Source organism: Aristolochia californica, unplaced genomic scaffold (assembly GCF_029961685.1).
Source record: "Aristolochia californica isolate CCGP_79_NKW_82.1479 unplaced genomic scaffold, dmAriCali1.0.hap1 SCAF_7, whole genome shotgun sequence".
In the NCBI taxonomy this organism is placed as follows: domain Eukaryota; kingdom Viridiplantae; phylum Streptophyta; class Magnoliopsida; order Piperales; family Aristolochiaceae; genus Aristolochia; species Aristolochia californica.
Window position 1 is genome coordinate 41,044,108 of NW_027182268.1, and position 20,645 is coordinate 41,064,752.

The 20,645-nt window shown below is 42.2% G+C and overlaps 3 protein-coding genes across 3 annotated transcripts; 1 reads left to right on the forward strand and 2 right to left on the reverse strand.

Moving 5' to 3' along the window:
- The first annotated feature begins 1,966 nt into the window (after window positions 1-1,966).
- On the forward strand, window positions 1,967-3,244 carry LOC137937599 (chlorophyll a-b binding protein 8, chloroplastic). The gene is made up of 3 exons (XM_068782696.1): window positions 1,967-2,228; window positions 2,381-2,442; window positions 2,528-3,244. Exons 1-3 carry the CDS (start codon window positions 2,061-2,063, stop codon window positions 3,141-3,143), a joined length of 846 nt encoding a protein of 281 aa, XP_068638797.1. The 5' UTR covers window positions 1,967-2,060; the 3' UTR covers window positions 3,144-3,244.
- Window positions 3,245-5,515: 2,271 nt separating this feature from the next.
- On the reverse strand, window positions 5,516-12,027 carry LOC137936748 (uncharacterized). The gene is made up of 4 exons (XM_068781610.1): window positions 11,940-12,027; window positions 10,738-11,038; window positions 8,923-10,108; window positions 5,516-8,740 (listed from the first exon to the last, which is right to left on the reverse strand). Exons 2-4 carry the CDS (start codon window positions 10,869-10,871, stop codon window positions 5,969-5,971), a joined length of 4,092 nt encoding a protein of 1,363 aa, XP_068637711.1. The 5' UTR covers window positions 10,872-11,038; window positions 11,940-12,027; the 3' UTR covers window positions 5,516-5,968.
- Window positions 12,028-17,639: 5,612 nt separating this feature from the next.
- Window positions 17,640-19,743, reverse strand: LOC137936373 (aspartyl protease family protein At5g10770-like). Its single transcript, XM_068780984.1, has 2 exons — window positions 19,601-19,743; window positions 17,640-19,142 (listed from the first exon to the last, which is right to left on the reverse strand). The coding sequence occupies exons 1-2, from the start codon at window positions 19,695-19,697 to the stop codon at window positions 17,857-17,859; spliced, it is 1,383 nt and encodes a 460-aa protein (XP_068637085.1). The 5' UTR covers window positions 19,698-19,743; the 3' UTR covers window positions 17,640-17,856.
- Between the last annotated feature and the right edge of the window lie 902 nt (window positions 19,744-20,645).

Consider the following 20,645-nt stretch of genomic DNA (forward strand, 5'->3'; position numbering starts at 1 on the left):
CATCTAAACTCATCAGGCATCACTCCAAAACTAAACCCTAAACAAAAACTACTCTTCAAAACTAAACCCTAGACCTTAAAACCCTAAAAGTCCCAAACCCCAACTCTAATCCCGAAATTAAACCCTATCAACACGAATTTGAACCCTAAATCCCATAAACCCTAACCCTACATCCCAAAATTTGGCCACAATCAAGATAAATTACGCACGAAAATTCAAATTAACTCAAACACAACACTAAATTAGTTGAAAAAAAATTAGGGTTTCGGATTACCTTCTAATATTTGGGGGAAATCACCACCGAATGGGCAAATGTAAGCCCAATGGAAGAAATCGACACCTAACTGTCGAAAATCGAAGAAGATTGAAGGAAATCGGGGGAGGAGGAAAGAGAAGAGCGAGAACGAGAAGGAAGAGGGAGGTCGAGAGTGAGAAGAGATGGAGGCCTAGAGGCAAAAGAGAGAGGGAGACGAGAGAGGGAGAAGGAAGAGAAAGGCCGAGAGAGAAAGAGACGAGAGAGGGAGATGGGGCGAAAACGAGAGATAAATGCGAGAGAGTAGAGGGAGCAGAGACAGCAGAGGAGCAAAGAACAAAGACGAGAGCCGAGCGAGAGGAGCAAAGGGAACAGAGAGCGAAAAAGAGATAAGAAGGTCAGGCGAAAAAATTCGTCGGGAGACGAAGGCCGAGCAGAGGAGAGGAGAAAGAGGAATTGAGAAAGGATTTTTAGTTTCGTGGGGGAGGGGGGGTGGGGGGGGGAAGCGACGCCGTCGCTCGTGGTAAGTCGATGATTTGAAAAAACGGGCAGAATCAGGTTTCCGTCGTTTTTGCCTGAGGAGATGAAACAGTGTTATCTGGCTTCAATTCAATTCATTTTGCACTAAGACCTTATTTATGATGACCTAGGTAATACGGGGGGAATTTATTCCACTTCATTGTGGACTAACCCCCCCCCCCCCCCCCCCCCCCCCCCCCCCCTATATGGAAAGAGGAAAGAGGAACTTGAGCCCCCCCTATATGGAAAGAGGAAAGAGGAACTTGAGCAGTAAGGGCAATCGAACAGAATATGGGTAACCCAGATGGGTGGATTCGTCATTTCATCAACTCTCAACACAAACGGCATTAACAAGTTCATCACAACCTCTTAACCTAGTTGATAGCTAAAATAATGGAAGCACAGGAAGAAACAGTGAGTTGCAGCATTATAAACTATAGACGAGCATGTAATTAATTTGGATTCATATAAAAAGACGTAATTTTGATGATATAGCATGAATCTAAAAGTGTTTGTGCCATATTTCGGTGATTAATCCTAAAAAACAGAAATTAAAGTTCAATAAATTATTTAGCTACAAATATTATATTATACCAAATTTAATATTTTAACTTTTACTCAATAATATTATCAAGAATAATATGTGCCATATTTCTTGTATTTTTCATTGTTCACATTAACCCTCCAAAAAGTATAAATAAATATAAGTTTATTTTAAAAATATGAAATATGTGATTTATCTTACTTTAGATTACTGTATAAAAAGTAAAAAAATATAAAATAATAAAATTGTAAAAACCACTTATGAGAGGTATTATTTCCGTTGGATATGAGAATGGGTGGGGATGGAGATGGAAATGGAGATGGAGTTTGAGAACAAGGTCGAAAATCAAAATCCGCCATGGATGTTTCATGGGAAAGGTTGATAGGGCAGGTTAGCAAGGTACTAAGATCAGAAAGATTTACCATTTAATGACCGATTTCTTGATAGTCTCGAATAAAAGAATCAAATGAGATTTTTGAGCTTCCAGTGTCTTACCGGCCACATATCTCCAAAGAATTACCGGCCACAAGATCCCTTATCCGGAGAATCTAGGCATGTGTCATCACCTAGTTGGCCAAGTTTACCAAATCTCATCTCCAGAAAGAGCCACCTGATATCTCAGATTTCCGTGGACCCATTCCCTTCTCCTTCGGAGCATATTTCACCCTTTTTTGTCCAGAGATTTTCTCCCTACTAACAGACTCCCAACTTGTGACTCAACACAGAAGGTAAAGAACATATCAAATGGCAGCAACACAGGCTCTTGTATCGGTTGCTTCCAGCAGCTCTTCGATGGAGGCTGGACGCCAACTTCTAGGAGGGAGACCTCTTCAAATAGCATCCTCTAGATTCGTAGCATCGCCCAGAAGATCTTCTTTTGTTGTCCGGGCTGCTTCCACTCCTCCCGCAAAGGTCAGTTAAAAAAACCCACTTCCATGTTTGTCTCTTTTGATTTAATTTGCCTTAGGTAATTGATCTGAGGTATCACTGGTTAATTCCGAGCCATTGACGGGAATCTCTTGCATATTTATCTGGGTTTACATGAAATCTTCGTTTTCTCTCAGCAAGGAGCAGACAGACAACTCTGGTTCGCATCGAAACAAAGCCTTTCGTACTTGGATGGAACGTAAGTCCAGAACACAAAACACTCTATTCTTAAACGGATAAACACTTGAAAACCTTCTTTGTAAAGATTTGTTCCCTGTGTGTAGTCTCCCAGGCGACTACGGGTTCGATCCCTTAGGCCTGTCGGACCCGGAAGGAACCGGAGGCTTCATCGAACCCAAATGGCTGGCCTACGGTGAAGTCATCAATGGCCGATACGCCATGCTCGGAGCTGTCGGCGCTATCGCGCCTGAAATTCTTGGCAAACTGGGTCTCATTCCGGCGGAAACTGCACTCCCCTGGTTCAAGACCGGCGTCATCCCCCCAGCCGGCACATACAACTACTGGGCCGACCCGTACACGCTCTTCGTCTTCGAGATGGCTCTGATGGGCTTCGCGGAGCACAGGAGATTCCAAGATTGGTACAATCCTGGATCCATGGGAAGACAGTACTTCTTGGGACTGGAGAAGGGCCTTGGTGGATCAGGCGACCCAGCATACCCCGGCGGGCCGTTCTTCAACCCTTTAGGGTTTGGGAAAGATGAGAAATCCTTCAAGGATTTGAAGCTTAAGGAGGTCAAGAACGGGAGATTGGCCATGTTAGCCATCTTGGGTTACTTTGTGCAAGCGCTGGTTACTGGGGTTGGGCCCTTCCAGAATCTGTTGGACCACTTGGCTGACCCTATCAACAACAATGTCTTAACCAGCCTCAAATTCCACTGAGCTCTGCGGTGTTATTTGTTTAAATCCCTTATGTGTAACATGTTGTGAAGATTAAGTGTAATTTTGGGTGTTTATCTGTATGACATGTTAGACTCCTGAGACTTGAGGCTTGTAATTGATAAGATACTCTCTTCCAGACAGATTGGGTTCTGCTGCTTAATCCAGGCCTGCAATTGAAAGTAGAAGATGAAAACTCAAAACCCAGATCATAGAGGATAAGTGGAAGATGAAGGTTTTGATGCTCAAGTTTCCCATAGATTTCCATTATTCAAGACGAAAGAAATTTAGAAGATGAAAACTAAAACCTAGATCATAGAGGATAAGTGGAAGATGAAGAAGGTTTTGATGCTCAAGTTTCTCATAGATTTCCATTATTCAAGTCAGTAATATCCATTGACCTCCGCACAGTATACCAACTGCTCCAACTCCATCCAATTTCTACCTGAATTCATCGATCTTACAGAAGAGGAGACGACCAAACGCTGAAATATCAGATGAAAGTCGTCAATACTTTCATTTTTTTCCATCTTTAGTGGATCTGGAAAAAAGAGAGAGATCGAAAATAACTGGGCGTCAGCCAATTGCCAGATTCAACATCAAAACACCTTCCACACAGTTCCGTTGAAAGAAATCATATTCTAATATCCAAAAATGCTGAGATATTCAATTCCAATCCGTTTGAAATTTTCAACAAACCTATTCAGAGTATCCTCGTAAAGTCGTTTCCCCAAAAATACGTCTCTGAATAAAAAATGGAATAGTTTCCTTAATCTGCAAGAAAATTTTAAAAAACTTGGCGGATCTGTATTCTTTAGACGTTTTTGAAAATTTCTTCGTTCCAAAACCCTTACCTTCGCATCTGGCGGGCCCCCGCCGCGGGAACAGCTGACGAGACAGTTCGTACGTTACGATTTTCAGAGAGCGAAGGAACCCGAGCGCAGAGGACGACAGTGGACAGAGATCCCAGTCCTACCACAAAAACCCCGTATTTTTTGAATATTTATATCTCGATCCCGGCCGGAAAGAGAGGAAAACCGAACGAATCACCACCGCTTCTAATGACGTGGGAGATTACAGTTATTAAGTGATACCGTCTCCCACCGAGTTATGGTGCTGTCGAGCTTTTTCCATGCAACGCACATTGCACAAAGCCGAAGACAAAAAGGAGAAAAAGAAGGAAGAGAGGGACACAAATAATGGAGATCCAACGGCTATGTTCTCCACTTCTTTTGGACCAACGTCGTTACCTTGTGTCTTTGTCTCTGCGAAATCATTCTGGGGACTCATTTCTCAAACTCCCACTATCTATTTCACAGTTTTACTTCTCTTTTGGACTTCAGAGTTTGAGAAATTTACTTTCGACCAAGCCGTCACTTTTTTTCACTACAGTCTTCAGGCGTCTCTCTCTTCTCTCTTTCGATTGTCGCTTTTACTTCATTCTTGATGTCATCTTCTTCCGTAGTGCCGTAACGGCTACATTTCAGGCTGTAACTCACGAACTCTTTTCGTAGTGGATTTACAGGCTTTAAAGCTTGATGGGTTCTTGTCATCCTCACCAACTGATGCGCCTACTTGATCGTCAACCATATCTTCTTTCAGCTTTATCGGGTCCCATGATTTCCGTCACCACTTCAGACGCTGTTTCATGGGTGATGTTCACTGAGATTTGCAGAATAACTGATTTTTTGCTATTTATGGCTTCTGGGTTTTACTCCAGGACAAGCTACGACAGCTTGTTGTCGATATATGAGCATAATTCAAACAGCTTTCTTTTTTGGTTTTTTTGGCAAAAAACCAATAAGACGTAGCAATTTTTTTCATAAAACTCGAGAAGGCGACGCAGTAAGATTCTTCCAATCTGAAAAGCTTAACAGGAGCTCGGTTGAAGAAACGATAACATAAAATATACTCATCAGTAAGGAATTCCAATCGCATTTACGAATCTCTGGTCCAGCATATGGGGTTCGAATCAGCAGTGTCTAGCCCATAAACGCTTGCCGAATCTCTATTATCGTATCAATCAATTTTATGCTAAATAACTGATGATCGAAATCTCTGGCACATTATCGTGCCTTCCAAGCTGTGGCCATTGCCATTACTGGTTGTCATCATAAATTACAAGAGATAAAGAACATGAGTGACCAGAAAAGAACGCGTCCTTTCTTTTCTGCGTGGTGTAGATATAGTACATATACAGCAGGACAACCAAACTCGTACTGACAGGTATTTCCCACTTAGGACCAGCTCTTCTTTAGAATAAGGAGCAAGATTAATTTCACAAAAAAAAAAAATCAGTAAAAGCTTTCACTTCTATACATTTGAAAGAAGGAACTTTATATATCTATAAACGTTTTATGGCCAGCGCTCTAAAGTCTAAACTGCTGACAGTAACTTCGCTGTAAAAAGGAAAATCAGACGAGACATAAGAAAGAAAATGCTCCCAGTAAAAGATTGAACAGATTCATAAATTATTGCAGATCGGATAAAACAAGCTTCTTACAGCCGCAACTTTTTGCTGACAGCAGCCTCAAAACTCTTTGAACCTGATAAAGATTTCAGTATTTTAAAACGATACAATCTCTGCTCAAAACTGCTAGTACGAGTTAAAGTTTCACTGGCTCCATCTGTCAAAATATTTCCTTCACCCCAGAACCATTTTACAGCTCAGTTCTAAGCACAATCTTTCAAAGTCCACACCAATCTTTGACCAATGGAAAGGCCCTCCTGCCCTTTCTGGTTTGTGAGTTCAAAGCAGCTATCAGATTTAAGATATACAACTGAGCTAACACTTCAGCCTGTTTCCGGATGCATTTCCATTATTTTGTCTACTTTGGGCTCGAAATATAATACACTGTTGATTTTAAATAACCTGTGGAGGAAAGTAGGAACGGGCTCTGTGGAAAGACACCAGAGCCTTCAGGGTTACCTCGCCTTGTAGATGTAGCATTGGCTCCGGGACAAGACATTAAAAAGCTTGGCTTAGGCCCAGACGGTTCCCTTAAGAAAGTATTCTGTGTTGAGTAAGAGGAAAAAGCCTTTGCTGGCCTTGAATTACAGTTGGAACCTGAAGGTGGTAAACTGGCTCCCAAACCCAGCTGGTTTATCCTAGAACCTGAAGGTCCTGCACTCATGCTTGGATCAGGTTCATGTTCGGGGGAGTCATCAATGATAATTACTTCTCTACCGGCTCTGGCAACTTGATGAGGAGCACTTCTCTCAACATTGTATCCGAACCCAGATGGAGAGATGAACCTTTTACTAACTCTCTTCTGTTGAACCAGAAAATCACTGTTACTCTTAGATCCATAGGCGAGAGCAGGCCCTGCAAAACCACCAACCCACATCTCCTGAGGCGCCAGGGGTAGTTCCTGAGAGCTGTTGTGACCTCTAAAACCGCTTGAAAGACCAGCACTGAAATTTGGTGATAAACTGCATTTATCCTGGCCATAGACCACTGAATCAGCTGCAGACTGGTGGTATTGTGCAGTACTATCCTGATTTAAAGCATTGCCCGTGGAAAACCCAAGAAGACTCAGATACTTTGCATTTGGATCATCTGTCATAGTACCCAGAGAGGGCTTCTGGAGCTGTACAGGCTCATCTTCGTCCTTGTTAACAACCATTAAGTTCTTTCCCATTAACCTCAGGATCGGACTAGATGTTGATTGAGAGAGCAACTGAGATGATGAGGGACTAGCTAAGCCAAAATCACCACAATTCGGAAACTTCCTGGAAGTATCCAAATGCAACTTATTAGCAGGCAAGGGAGATTCTCGGGTTGGAGTATCGATTCTTGAAGTTGGAAAGGAGGCAAAAGAAGTAGCACTTTCTGACCTATTATTATTGATACACAAATTCACTTGTTTTCCTTTTGGGATAACTCTTGATATGAAGGTGCTTTGCCTAAAGAACTGTGATTCTGGATTCAAGCAAGAACTATTCTCCTTCCTTGAGCAACAACATGGCTGATCATCTGAAATTTTTTGAAGATCATTGCTTGTTGGGATTGCAATTTTCAGATTGTCTCTATTGATTTCCATACTTCTTTCTGCTCCTTCTACGTTAGAAGAGGATCGCGTTGTAGAAGTGTGGATCATATCAACAGCTTCTAAAGGTTCAGTGGAACCATCTGGGCAGCTTCCACCTCCCTTATCCTGAACAGGTGGGAGTAATAGGGATCTTGGCCTGCAACTGAGAGAGTCTGTAGAAGTTGCAGAAACTGGAGCTGGAGAAGGATCTCTAGAATTGTCAATATCTTGATTGGACTGCAAATTACTTGCATCAAACGAAGAGTTCCCCTGCGGAACTCCATAACCCATATCCTCAAAACTTGGTAAACACAATTCTGACCCTCGAATAGGCATAGAGTCACAATCACAGCCTGTGTTTTGAGCTTCAGACATAAAGCCTTCATCCACTCCAGGATCCAATTCTGCGGTCTGTGAACTTATACCTGTCCCATAATCATTGGAATGCATCTCTTTGTACCCATAATATTTCTGAGGGTTGTGGTCAACCCACATAGCAGACCGAGAAGCTGCAACAGTAAGTACATTTCCAAGCAAGTGAGTTGAATCAGATTGCATAACTGAATGATTGGCTGATCCATCATCCTCTGACATCCCAGTTTCAGCAGGAGCACCGGCACAAGATGTCTCAACCAGAAACACTGGAGAGGCACCATCACCTGCCATCGCCTCTTCAGCCAATGATGCTGAGTGATCAGATTCAAGTGAAAGAGAACCACCAGCTTCAGAGTCAAGTTTTTCAGGGCCAGAAAATGCTAATGAACCCTCTGGAGTACTTTTGACATTCCTCTCTTCTTCAGATGCTTCATTGAAGGGCTCTTCCACCTCAGATTCCTTAACATTCTCCAAATGAGCCAATTTATTAGCACAATGCATCTTGTTAAGTCTTTTGCACCGAGGTCCAATTAATTGATCTGCAGGTGATTGCCTCATCTGGTGACCCCTTGGATCCATCATTTTATCTTTACAAGACTTCTTAAATGCTGGTTTGTTTCCATTCCACTTGTTTGCTTTGATCGGTGGAGATGATTTTCCAAATAAACCACACTTCCTTAAGCTTGAGGTTCTTTTGTTTGATGAGAAATGATGATCTTCAATATTTGTATCCTCCTCTACTCTTTTGCTCCTAGGAGACGATACATAGTTTCCTGTAGCTAATTTCGGTATAGTGCAATCAGCAATTGAAGAAACTTTGGTTGACAAATCAATATCACTCTCAGGTGAAGCTTGAGACATTTCTTCCCCACTGTCCTCTACACTTGATGAACCTAGTAGGGTCTCTTCTCTCTTGCTTTTAGGATGTGACATTGAATTCCCTGGCCTCCTTGAAAGCTTCAGAATATGACTTCTTTGAATTGAAGAATGGTTGCTCTCAGGCAACGGATCGCGAGACACAGAACCTTTCTCACTAGACTTTTTTGAGAGATCCGTTCTTTTGGAACACACCCATTGCTTTAGAGTCCCAGGAGACACTGTAGCATGTTCTGGGTCTCTTGCTTTAAGCAACTGACATAAAGATTCTCCCTTCTCTTGATTCTTTGCCTCATGATTTTCTGTCGCTTTAAGAATCTGATAACCAAGACCCGTTGCCCAAACTTAATATCTTGATAAAAAAGAGTAAATCTACCAGAATAATGAAAGATTACGCTGACAAACATGTCTATGAAACGACATGCTAATGTCCATCAATTGAAAAAAAAAAAAATCAGTGAAAAAAATAAGAAAATTCATTGAAGAGAGAAATCACATACCTCGCCCTTATACAGCTTCGTCGAGCAGAATTTCTTGCTCTGGGACTTTGCCTTGAGAGTTTTAGAACCTCTGAAACCAGGTTGCCTCGTCTTGCCGGCTGAATTATTCTGATCTTCCGCCTCAACTGGAGTCGGTGAGTCATTAAATCTCGAGAGTATTCGAATCTTTGTACCACTCGAATCCACATAGACTGCACCGTCGTTCCCGTCATCGCAGAAATCAGTCGGGCCCCACCGTGGTCTTTTGTTCTCAGTACAAATCTCTTCATTGGGACCTGCTGAGCTAGAATCTGTAGCCCTGGTCAACCCATTTCTCCTTTCTAGCTCTTCTAATGTGCAGCGTGGAGCGGTTGCACAGATATCCACCATGGATCTCTTCTTCCTGGGTTTAACTTTATGAGGTTTTGTTAATTTAGTAACCACCCGTTGGGCTGTTGATTCCTCTGAGAGGCACTGATCAATATGAGCATTTAAAGTGGTGTTCGATGTGGACGAGAAAGTTTTACAAACAGGGCAAACTTTTGACGCCATGGGGTCCAATACGGAGCTAGAATTTGAGATTATCTCTTCTGTCCGGCTTGCTTCCGCGACACCACTCAACTTCACAATCAACCGGCGCTTATGTTCCGGTGGCTCAGACGAGTTTCGCGACTTCTCTGTAAGAACTGCTGGATTATCTGATTTTTTGTTGATTTCAGTTACTGAACAAGGTCTATTGGTGGAGAAGGAGTTAGGTTCAGCTTGAACATGAGCAGCAACTGTTATTGTGCTCACTTCTTCTCCACCTGCCTCAGACAAACCTGATGATTTTGATAATTTACCCGATTTTCCATCACTTTGAGTATCCTCCTGTGGAAACGGAGAATGCTCTTGATCTGAATTTTCTAAAGCCCAAGGGTCAGATGATTTGCCTTTTATATTATCAACTCTGGAATCCAACAAACTGTTGGCATCTTTATCACCGTCCAAATCGACTTCAGTTGAAGCTATCTCTTCGCATTCTGTAGGAACGATCACTTGATCAGACTCTGAAGGCGTCCCGGAAGACTGAGCTCTTACGGAATCAGGAGGTTCAAACGGTGGCAATAACTCTTTTACGCCATGCTTCAGGCAAAGCTGCAAAAACTGAGGAGGAAATGGCCAATTCGTTCCTATATCCTTGCTCCGCGAAGCGAAAACATAGTTCCTGCAGACACAACAAAGCAAACAGATCAAATTAGAAGGAGCATCAGAAACATCGGTCGATTGAACAATAATATAATATTTTCATAGAGGGACACAACTCTCACCGCGACTGATCAGACCGAGTTTATATCGTATGCGGAAACGCAGAAAAGAAATGGATTCAGTTAACATGGATTGAAAGGGTTCTCCACTATGCCTCCTCAAATTCGAAGTAACCGTCAAGAGTTATTCAACTCGGTCTTATCAGTCTAACATCAGGAGATGGTTCGGAGATAATTTTTACTTCTTGGCTTTAAATTTTGTAATTCCGACCCACATCCCTGGCAGATGACATGAAATCATAAGGGAGGGAAACAAAGAAACATCTCCACGAGGCTTGAGATATGCAACCAAGCCACTTCCCATACCACCCATCAGCCGCACAGAAAGAAAATTAACAAAGTTTTAATCAGGATAAAGGAATTACTACATATCCGCTGAGAGAGAGAAAGAAAAAAAAAGAGAAATAGCCGTGAGGAAGTGTCGATTGCCCAATTTGATTCAAAGCTGTGACCTTTATCAGTAAAAACTTACACATGTAAGCTCTCGCGTTTGTGGGTAGATGGATTGAAAAGTCGAACAATATATTACCTTATAGAGAAAGGTCCTGGTTTTTCCGGATCTGCCTCCTGTAAGGCAAGTTTCTCAGTAGCTCTCTCATCACCTTTCAGTCCAGAAATGCTGTAGGAACATGAGGAATCTGGAAGTTTTTCAACGGATAACATCTGAGAGAGGCTTCTCCTTTTTTGTTTTGTTATTCTCAACAGTCCCAAGAGCTTTACTGCGACTGGCCCTGACCTTATACTTAGTCTCCAGCATAACCAAAGGCCACAGAATCCAATCAAATCCAAAAGAACAAGGTTAGAACCTTTTACCGAGTTGGTCTTGATCCCTGCAGATAATCGAGAGGAAAATGATACTCTTAAAACCCAAATACTAGAAACTAGCTCCTTAAACAATATTTTATGTAAACAGAAACAGAAGAGATAGAAGAAAGACCATCTCATATGATCAAACTGACGGATACAGATGAAGCGCATGATATCAACAACAACGGACCCGGAAGAAGAGATTCGATCAGGCTTCTTCGGCGTTATTTTATGCACAAATCGAAGGTAGAAGAGACCTGGAGCAGGGAGTGGAAAACGTTCATATCAAAGAAAACGTGGAAAGAAATATCTGATGTCAGAGAAAACACACGGAAAGGGAAAGCGTGCCATGAAATCTCACGGAAAGAAGAAAGGGAGCAAAGTAGGCAAGAAGTAAATTGAAGCGCAAAGACGAGATGTGATACATAGAAGTCGAGCCGGAGAAACTCTCAACGAGATGGAGAGAAGGTACAGATCAAGCCCAGAGAGTTTCGAAAGGAAGAGGAACGGAGTTTATGAAACATAGAGTCATACCCCCATCTTCCATGCCTTCCAAGAAGGGTTTTGACAGCCAACTCTGACAGAAACGAAGAGAAGAGATTGAATTTTGAAAACTTGAGCGTTAAAGTAAACAAATCTGACCAAGACCCTTGACCAGATTTCCGGGGAGAGTCACCGAAGAAGCAGATTCAAGCAAGAAAAAGCTTTCGTTAAAGAAAACTCACTAGCTGAAGTCCGATAAAGCCCAGATAAAGGTGCGAAAACAATTACAAATTCTAGACAAGAATCCCATAAAAATCCAGAGAGATTGCAGCAAATCCATCACACGCCTCACCCCAGACCCCCAACCAAAAAAGGAAGGACCTGAAAAATCGAAAAAAATATAAGAAAACCCAGATGTTAACGACATAAAATCATACAAACCTCTCGCTCCGAAGCATATTTCCCCTGATTTTACCAGAGAAAGGAAGAAAAATGAGCAGAAACAGCGAAATCCATAGACAACAGTAAGTCAAGAACACAGAGAAGCAGAAAAGGAGGAAAGCAACCGGGGAGAAGAGAGAGAGAGAGAGAGAGTCGGTCTCCACCTACAGTGAAAAAAACAGCACCACCCACATACACATCAAAGGCATCTGGTTCTCGCTCCACCAAAAGCAGTTTGTACAATTACAGTAACCTCGGGGAGGAGAGAGGAGAGATGCAAGGGTTTTTCTCCAGTGACCTGTCCTATCCTATACCTGCTCTAGGAGCCTTTTCTTGAAGATTTCACGAAGTGTCGAAATGAAATACGAAAAGCAGAATATTTTGTCCTTGCTTTTCCCTAAAATTTCATCATTGCCATTATCGGTTTGAAATTCCGCCAAAAGACAACTCCATTTCTCAGGTTGACCAGATTAGCCTCCTTTTCCCTCGAGTCTTCCCATTCCCTCCTCCTCTTTCCTCTCATCTCTATTCAAGAATCAAGGGTATTTCATGAATACGTGACAATCTCTCATAATTTTTTGTCACATATATCAATTTCAGAGGTAAAAAATTAGCCTCTCAAAGAGTTCTTGAGGGGTATTATAGTCATTCAGAAACTACAAAGTAAACTCTCTTTCTAAAAATTTTGATGGGAAAAGTCAGAGTCGTGCTTTCAAAATCCAACGCGAGTGAAGGGTACTTTTGTAATTAAGTATACCTTACATGGATACTTGAATATAAAAAAAATGTTTTATTTTAATATTTCCCCATTTTTTTAATATTAATATTTGAATATTTCCCTACATTTGACAGCTTTTTATATAGTAATGAGATTTGCTTTGTCTTCGTTTAAAACCCCTCCCCACTAACGCAAACTTGCTTTCCCCACCCCTCCGAGCGTGCTTAAAAATATAAAACTCAAAATAATCCCGATTATTGGATTTCCCTGTACAATTTTTCCACCACGTCAGCACGGGTTGAAAAAAGCGACCCGAGTTTTCAGGATTCGGATTTCCGGGACTCTCTTTTCCGTCGAAAGAGCGCGCCTCCTCCTTTATTTTCAACGAAAAAGACACGTCCTACGTCCACGTCCACCTCTCACTAGGATGAGGCAGAGAACATTCATGCTACCTGTAGCGAAATGACCGAAAGGGCCATTGCCGTATCGCTGACGATATTTTAGTCGAAACGAGTGGTCGATGCTCTTCAAGCGTGCACGCCAGACTTGGCTTTAAAGCTTGTATTAAATTGTAATTCGAGAAAAATGAAAAAGCCGTGGGGTCTGCGCCCAATATTATATAATCCTAAGTTGTCTCGAAATAAATGTAGGAGCTGACCATTATAACCAATCACGGTTGTTGTGGTACTTTTAGTAATTACAGAAAAGATCTTTTACCTAGCAGTCATTTGACCTCCTAATGGGACCCACTTAAGGGACGTTAATGTTCAGTTTAAATCTTTTTTTTTAACCGGTCTAATTAATTATAATTTGGCGGGTTTTGCGCACTCGATGTTCGACGGATTAACATTTCTAAAGCAAGAATGATTAGGGCTCAAAATATCAATTCAGAGAAGGTTTAATTAAGTGTTTAACTTTAATTAGTGACCTTTAGCTGCTTCTCCTTTCGGTCTCTTCACATGAAAACGAACGGAGAGTAGTGTGCCGGTGGATCCCACCTCGCGCCACGTCAACAAGACTGTACCCATCAGAAACTTTTCGAGCCACGTGTACGGGAGGATTGTCCAAGCACTCGCACAGTACGCAGTTGGTCCCACGTTGTATCGTCACTCGCGTCTCGCAGTCGTAAAAAAAGGAGTTGGACACGTCATCTCAGCTATGTGTGGTCCCCTGCGACATTGAATTGCCACGTTTCAGGTTCGTGGGCTTTTCAGCTTTCTAATTATAAACGGCGTTTAGGTAAAATATTTTCGTAAAAAAAATTACGCTAATGAAACGGAATTTTTTAGGCATAGGAGAGTGGAAAAGGACACGTAACGTGGACGTTTTTGCAAATAATGTCATTCGCTAAAACGACAGCCAATGAGGCATCAGCCCATTTTCTCCGCGGAAAGAGAAAAGTGAAAGAGCTGCCAGTGATAATGACTTCGAGATTGTTTTGATTGGATCGGATGGTCTCGATTCTCCATTCTCCTCGATCCAACGGCCCACAGTCCAGAACCAACTTGCTGCGCTTGACCATCCCCGACAGTTCCATCAACGGCGATTAAGTTGCAAATATTTGGTACATTTTTTTGGCTTTAAGAGGCGACAGCTACGACACTGTGGGCCCCGGTGGGCACTGACCAGACTTTTACTAGCAACCGTATAATTACTTGTTCAGTCCTGTCCGATCTCATTTGATTTGCTCTGTCACATTTCTGAAAAAAGGAGGCCCATTAATTTGGCCCATTATTTATATTTTTTCCTTACCCACCTTTGTCGTCGATACCCGGATCGGGGACCCCTTCTTTGTCCATCCATCAATCCAATCTCTTTCTTGACATTTTTGAAAGTGAAACTATGACCTTGGCAAGGGTTATGTAATGAGATTTGGCAAGGGTTATGTAATGAGATTTGTTTTATTTGTTAGTTATTGGAATCAAAAGTACAATGAGTGGATAGAGGTTGGGGTGGACAGAATCGAAAATAACACATCATCTAGTTAAGAGATGTAAAAGAACAACGGCATTACCGTTGGGGCAGACGGAATCGGAGAAAAGCATAATCCGGTATGGAAGAACAGCAGTATTGAGGCAAACGAAATCGAAGATAACGCTTTATCTGGTAAAGAAATATAGAAGAACAACAACACTAGTAGCGGTTGGGGTAGACGGAATTGAAGGGAACACATCATTCGGTGAAGAGATGTGGATAAACAGTGGCACTGGTAGTGGCTGGGGAGGACAAAATCAGAGAGAATGCATCGTCGGGCAGGGGAGGAGAGGATTTGCAGTGAGGGTTTTTCTTTTTATTTGGCACGTGTGAGTTCGCCCATGTGTGGGACAAGGGCATCGTGTGTGTGTGTGTGTGTAGCGGGAAGCGGCAAACGACAAACGACAACGGTGAAGGACAACAGCGACGATGGAGGTGAAGTTTGATGATGATGGAGATGGCGATGTTGGCAAAAGTAAAGGAGAAGCCGAGGAGAAAGATGCATGAACTAGTTTCACTCGTCAAGACGGGATTTGAGTCTGAATACGACGTGATGATGGCGATGACGGAAATGGCAATTGACGGCACCGGCAACATTGGCGGAGATGTGGAAATTTTTGCGATTGGTCTATAGGGACATTGACGGAAGGAAGAACGGCTGTTAAAAGTTATGGTCTTTAGCAACGACAATGAGAGGAGAGTCGGACGGATGAGGGGTGAATGTAGGAAGGGATTATGGAGGTGCAACAGGCGGAGGTCGGGCTTGGTGCGATTGTGGGAGAGAGTGAGCGATAGTGGAGGCAACGACAATGGCTGGAGAAGGTGGAGGTGAAAATTGGATTGGTTGGTCAATGGTGAGGGATGCGTCGTCTACAGGAAGGCTGAAGAATGACGAAAGGAAGAACGAGATAGGGTTTCAGAACTTGTGGGAGGGAGAGGAGGAGAATGGGGAGAAAAGTTTGTTTTTCTGTTTTTTTCTTTTTTTCTAGAGGAGTGAGTCGGTAGTTCAGCTTGAGTCATGAGTTACAGGTGCGATGGTGGGTGAGACCGAGGCAGACGGAGGATCGAGAGCACATCATCCAGGTGGCTCAGCTTGGGACGGTGTGGCAGAGAGGAAGTTACGGGTGGAGAGATAGAGGAAGCGGAAAAAAAAATCGGAGGATGACAAATGCAGAAGATCGATCTACTTTAATACCATGTTAAATGTTGAACTGAACCACACATTTACAATTGATATTTAAACAATTTAGAATGAAAAAGGTAAGCTTTATACGAGAAGATAAATATAACATAGGATAAATCCAATGGGATATTATCTGATAACTAAAAGGATTATGCTTATCCCTTATCACATAACTTATCAAACAAGTAATAAAAATAAGTTTATGTGTGCAACTGTAGAATTGATATAAACCCACCTTGTTTCGTGTTTGACAATAGTGTAGTTATACGCAGATTTTTGCTAGAAAATGTCTCCATTTGATACCAATGAAGTCATTATGAACCTCAAATGTATTCGTATAGGTGGATAGTCATTACCGTGCTTGATATTTACCTTCTTGAGCCCGTAAACAAGCAAGAATCAGAATAAGTATTAGTTTGACAACAGAATTGAGGTAATAGTACTAGCTAGCGATGGAGCATTCTCTTTTTATCTCTCTTTCCCGGTAGAGATTATCAACAGACTGACAAAGAATGCCATGTTCGTTAAAACTAAATTTCAGGCTTGTGTCTTCTTCCTTATTCATTGATGTCAATTGCCTTTTATTATGGAATCCCTTTTTTCTGTCATGTTTTATTAAGGAATAGTTCTACAAGTACAAAGATCATGAGTTTATTAGTTGAGAAAAAAGTTTTTTAAGGTGGTTAGTCATCATGGGATGGGCCTTGAACCCAATTTCACATGGTATCAAAGCAGGTAAGTATGTAAGCCTCCACCTAAATTATCCACATATAGAGCCACAAAAAAGGACCTACAGGTGAGGGGGAATGTTAAGGAATAGTCCCGCATGGATTAGTGAATACAAATCTATTGAGTTTATTAGTTGAAAAAAAAGTTTCCTAAGTTGGCTAGTCATTTTGGAATGGGCCTTGGGTCAAATCTAGCCTTTTCTGCATTGATAGATCTAGGATTAGTCAATCATTAAACCTTTTACTCACATAAATCTCTGGAAAAGTGATTCCATGAATCAAAATAGAATTCAACAAAAACTTCTTCATACTTAGAATTGGGATATAGTTTGCTTCTAACTCCATAAAAGTAGACATATAACAAATGCATTAGGTGAGGCGATTAAGCTATAAAAGTGTGTAAAAAGTAGACTAATCTCTTCTTTCCTTAGATCCCCATTCGGTCATTTGGGGCCTATTTAGAATCCCATGGAAAAAAAAAGAAAAAAAGAATTTATTATTCCAAAAAATAGTTAGTAAATTTTTTTTATCATTATCTTATTTTCATTAACTATTTTTGGATAATAATAATAATAATCAAAAAAAATTTAAGTGTTCCAAATAGACCCTCAAATGCAGAGAGGATTCTGTATTTGGTTAATCAAATTTTGTGGCAAAGAGGTGTGTCACATGGAATCAGTTCTTAACCCGGGACCCACGTAGTTCTTTTAAGTGTGGACAGAAGCATTAGTGACACCTATTGTGGACCCACCGACTCTCTAGATGAAGCTTGTCTGACACACACAATCCGACGGAGCCGACGTGGACGTGATACCAATCCTCCTCAGGAATCTCCCAAAAACGTCGAATCTTTCTCCATCATCATCCGTCCATCCCTGGCGCATGCAAAGTTAGCACAGGAATCTCCTTTTCTGATGAGTTTTACCCCGCCTACAAAACCCCATGACAAACCTATCATTAAACGTAAAATAGTCCCGTTTCAAGAAGAATCCGATTCTTTTCCCCCAGCCACAGAAGATGCTCGTATTATTGGCTCGATTAGCTATTATTAATCGTGATGTCTGTAGCGCTGGATCGGAGCTATCGCAGTCCCCCTCTGTCTGCAAATTTTTTTATTTTTTTTATTTTTTGCATTCTTATATCAGTATATACATTAACAATTCAATGTGGACCGCAGTTCGTTTTGTCTCCAATTCTGATTCCATTAGTGTCTTCTTCTTCCACGTAGTGAGGTGTATAGGAAAGGAATGAAACCGACGATGGATTGGAGATTATGGACCATGAACTAGCTTGCTGCTGGTGTCTTTCACTGTTTCACCGACACCCGCCGGCTGAGAATCCGATTCTCGAGTTTTCCACGTCGTAGGCAACTCTGTATGTCTGTTGCTGCCAGTTTCCGATTATAGACACACCGGTGGTGGCCCTGTTGCCGGCTAACGCCAAGCAAGTGACCCCCCCGTCCACGTCGATCATTGTGTTTTGAGGGGCCAGCTTCAGCTCCGCTCCGCCCTCGAACACTAGCCGCACCTCCGGGACCACCATCCTCTTGAAAGTTCCCACGAAACAGGTGTCCAGGATGGAAAACGGCTTCGCTTGCTTGTACCTCCTCATCGCCTTCACGAACGCCTGCTGTAACTCGGAGTAGACGGCCAACGGCAGACGGGTAATGACTGTGCCGGAGTCGATGATCGTCGGCGTACGGGTGTACACGGCGGTCGACAGCGGGAGTGCTTTACCAGCTACGGTAATACTGGAGAAATGTAGAAAATACAAAGTCTTGTCTTGCGGGTGCGTGTACATCGGCGTGAATCTGTAGAGAGATGGATTGAAGCCCATCTTTCCGATGGACAAAGATCCAGATGACGCCATTGTAGGTAGACAGTATGAAAATACGCTACCGTATTTCAAGCTCAGTTGACCCAGCAGAGAGAGCCTGTTACGAGCAAGACCGATCAGGCCGGCCGACTGGCCGAACAAGCCTTGATTGTCCTGCCCGCACCCGTATACAAACCCCGGTAGAGCCAGTGTAGAGGATAATGTCAACGTATCTCGACTGAGATACCCAACGGAGTACGAAGTGTCACCGTAGCTTGCCTCGTATATGCATGTATTCAGGTTACTGCAAGCAGGAGGATTGAGTGTGGCTGCTTGCAGGCTCGAACACTCCAGACTTCCGCACTGTACAGCTTTGTAGGTGTGGGACTGTGAAGGGTTGAATCTGGGTCCGATTTGGGGGTGGCAGAAGATCCTGCAGGGTTCGCACTGGACCCAGTTGAAGGAGCTGCCGGTGTCCGCCACCATGATGAAGTACTTCGGAGGAGTGCCCAACCCTAGCTTGACTACGTAATTGCCGATTCCCACCGACTGGCCGGGAGTCAGGGGGACATCGACGGACTCCGGTCTGAGATTACTAGAGTTAAAAGAGGTGGATTTGGTTATACGGGCTTCGTTAAACCGGTAACCCAAGGTTTTGATTCGAGCTTCGTCGCGTTTGAAGATATCGGAGATCGCTGGCGGCGGCAAAGTGACCGGCGAGCATGGACCATGAACATGATGCAGGGTGAGATGAATGCCGGAACTATTGACGATTTGCAAATCATCTGCAAAAATAGAAAAAAACTTACCAGAATCATGAGATAATTCATGAATAGTACGTGTATGTACGAATTAATCACACCTTTATATGCAGAATTACACGTCAATACAGACCCTAAAATTGAAGAAAGTTGTTTGCAAGAACTGGTTCTTAATTTCTTTTTCTTTTTTTCAGCGGAGAGGGAAAAGAGAAAAGCTCCCACCTTACGAGAAGTTTCTTCTTTCATAAAGCAAATTTCCATGATATGAACGGAAGAGTGATATCAAATTGCAGAGAATTATTCAATTAGCAAAGAAGACAGAAGAAGAATTAAGTACTCTAGTAGACCTTTTATCGTGTACGAGCAGAAGACATAAAAGTCACAGCAGAAAAGCCCTCAAGGGGCAAAAAAGAGTTTTATCTACTCAATAATTGAAACTACCTTCTAAAATGGGAGAATATCACAGAAAGACTTGGCAATACCTTGCAGAGCAGAGCAAGATCTCTGGGTAGTATTATCTACAAGAGGAGATGCAGTTCCCAGAAGAAACGAGTACAGAACGAGGAAAAACAACACCATCTTGCCAGGAGAGATGGGAGTAACAGAATGGATCGGTGGGTTTTCCTCTACGAAATGTTCTTATATAGCGATGATCAAGCCACTATCTTGCTTGGGAAATCAGAATAATGGGAACAGTAATTCACCAGGGGTGTGAAAACTTTAACTTCTTCTCAGTGCAAGGCAAGGAGATCTCTTGAAGAGTAAAAACTACCCATTAACTGTTCTTCATTATTTTTTTCTGAAACGATGGTGGGAATGTTTGAAGGGGATGTGCCGCACAGGACAAATGGATTAATAACCGCGACCACTTTTTCAAAAGCAAGACAGTACTTCTTAGAGAAAGATCTCATAAAGAAGAGTACTTACCATCTTGCCAAGTAGATCTAACTACTTCGGTTCAGAAATAAAGAAACAGAAAGAACTTATTTTCCCGAAAATATGCAAAGGTTTTCATCTGAAAACAACAAAAGTAAATTGTTTGAGAAATAGAGTTAAATTGAAATATTCCTTTGTGATAAGGCACTCCTGGCCACCAGTTTTTGGCAGATTGATTGGTGGAATCCATTGAAAAATGTGACTCTTATGTCGATACGTTCACTGAAAAAGGTGTAATAAGGACAATTTGAAGAGGAAGAGGGGTTCATTTCTTTCAGTTCTAACTCCCTTCATCATTCCTTCTATTAAGAATAGACTCCAGATCTTACACGAAAGAACAATCTAAGAATAACCATACACCCACTACCAGGATAATCTACGTTCAGAAGAACAATCATCTTGGGATAGAATTAAATATAACCTTAACATAATCTCAGATGATCTAACTTTTACTGTAGAATTAACCCAAACTTAACAATCACCTTCGGAAATGAATGATTCTCAAAATATGCATCATTGCGTATCACTCCTCCCTCTCTGCGAGCTGTGACAATGGCATCCGACCTGGTGGGCACCGCCATCAATAATTCA

Coding starts and splice junctions, on each gene's coding strand:
- LOC137937599 (XM_068782696.1), top strand. CDS start 2,061: ATGGCAGCAACACAGGCTCTTGTATCGGTTGCTTCCAGCAGCTCTTCG. Junction 2,229..2,380: donor CTTCCACTCCTCCCGCAAAG/GTCAGTTAAAAA, acceptor GTTTTCTCTCAG/CAAGGAGCAGACAGACAACT. Junction 2,443..2,527: donor CTTTCGTACTTGGATGGAAC/GTAAGTCCAGAA, acceptor CCCTGTGTGTAG/TCTCCCAGGCGACTACGGGT.
- LOC137936748 (XM_068781610.1), bottom strand. CDS start 10,871: ATGTTATCCGTTGAAAAACTTCCAGATTCCTCATGTTCCTACAGCATT. Junction 10,109..10,737: donor CCAGGACCTTTCTCTATAAG/GTAATATATTGT, acceptor TTGTGTCTGCAG/GAACTATGTTTTCGCTTCGC. Junction 8,741..8,922: donor CGAAGCTGTATAAGGGCGAG/GTATGTGATTTC, acceptor CTTGGTTATCAG/ATTCTTAAAGCGACAGAAAA.
- LOC137936373 (XM_068780984.1), bottom strand. CDS start 19,697: ATGGTGTTGTTTTTCCTCGTTCTGTACTCGTTTCTTCTGGGAACTGCA. Junction 19,143..19,600: donor ATCTTGCTCTGCTCTGCAAG/GTATTGCCAAGT, acceptor CTATTTTTGCAG/ATGATTTGCAAATCGTCAAT.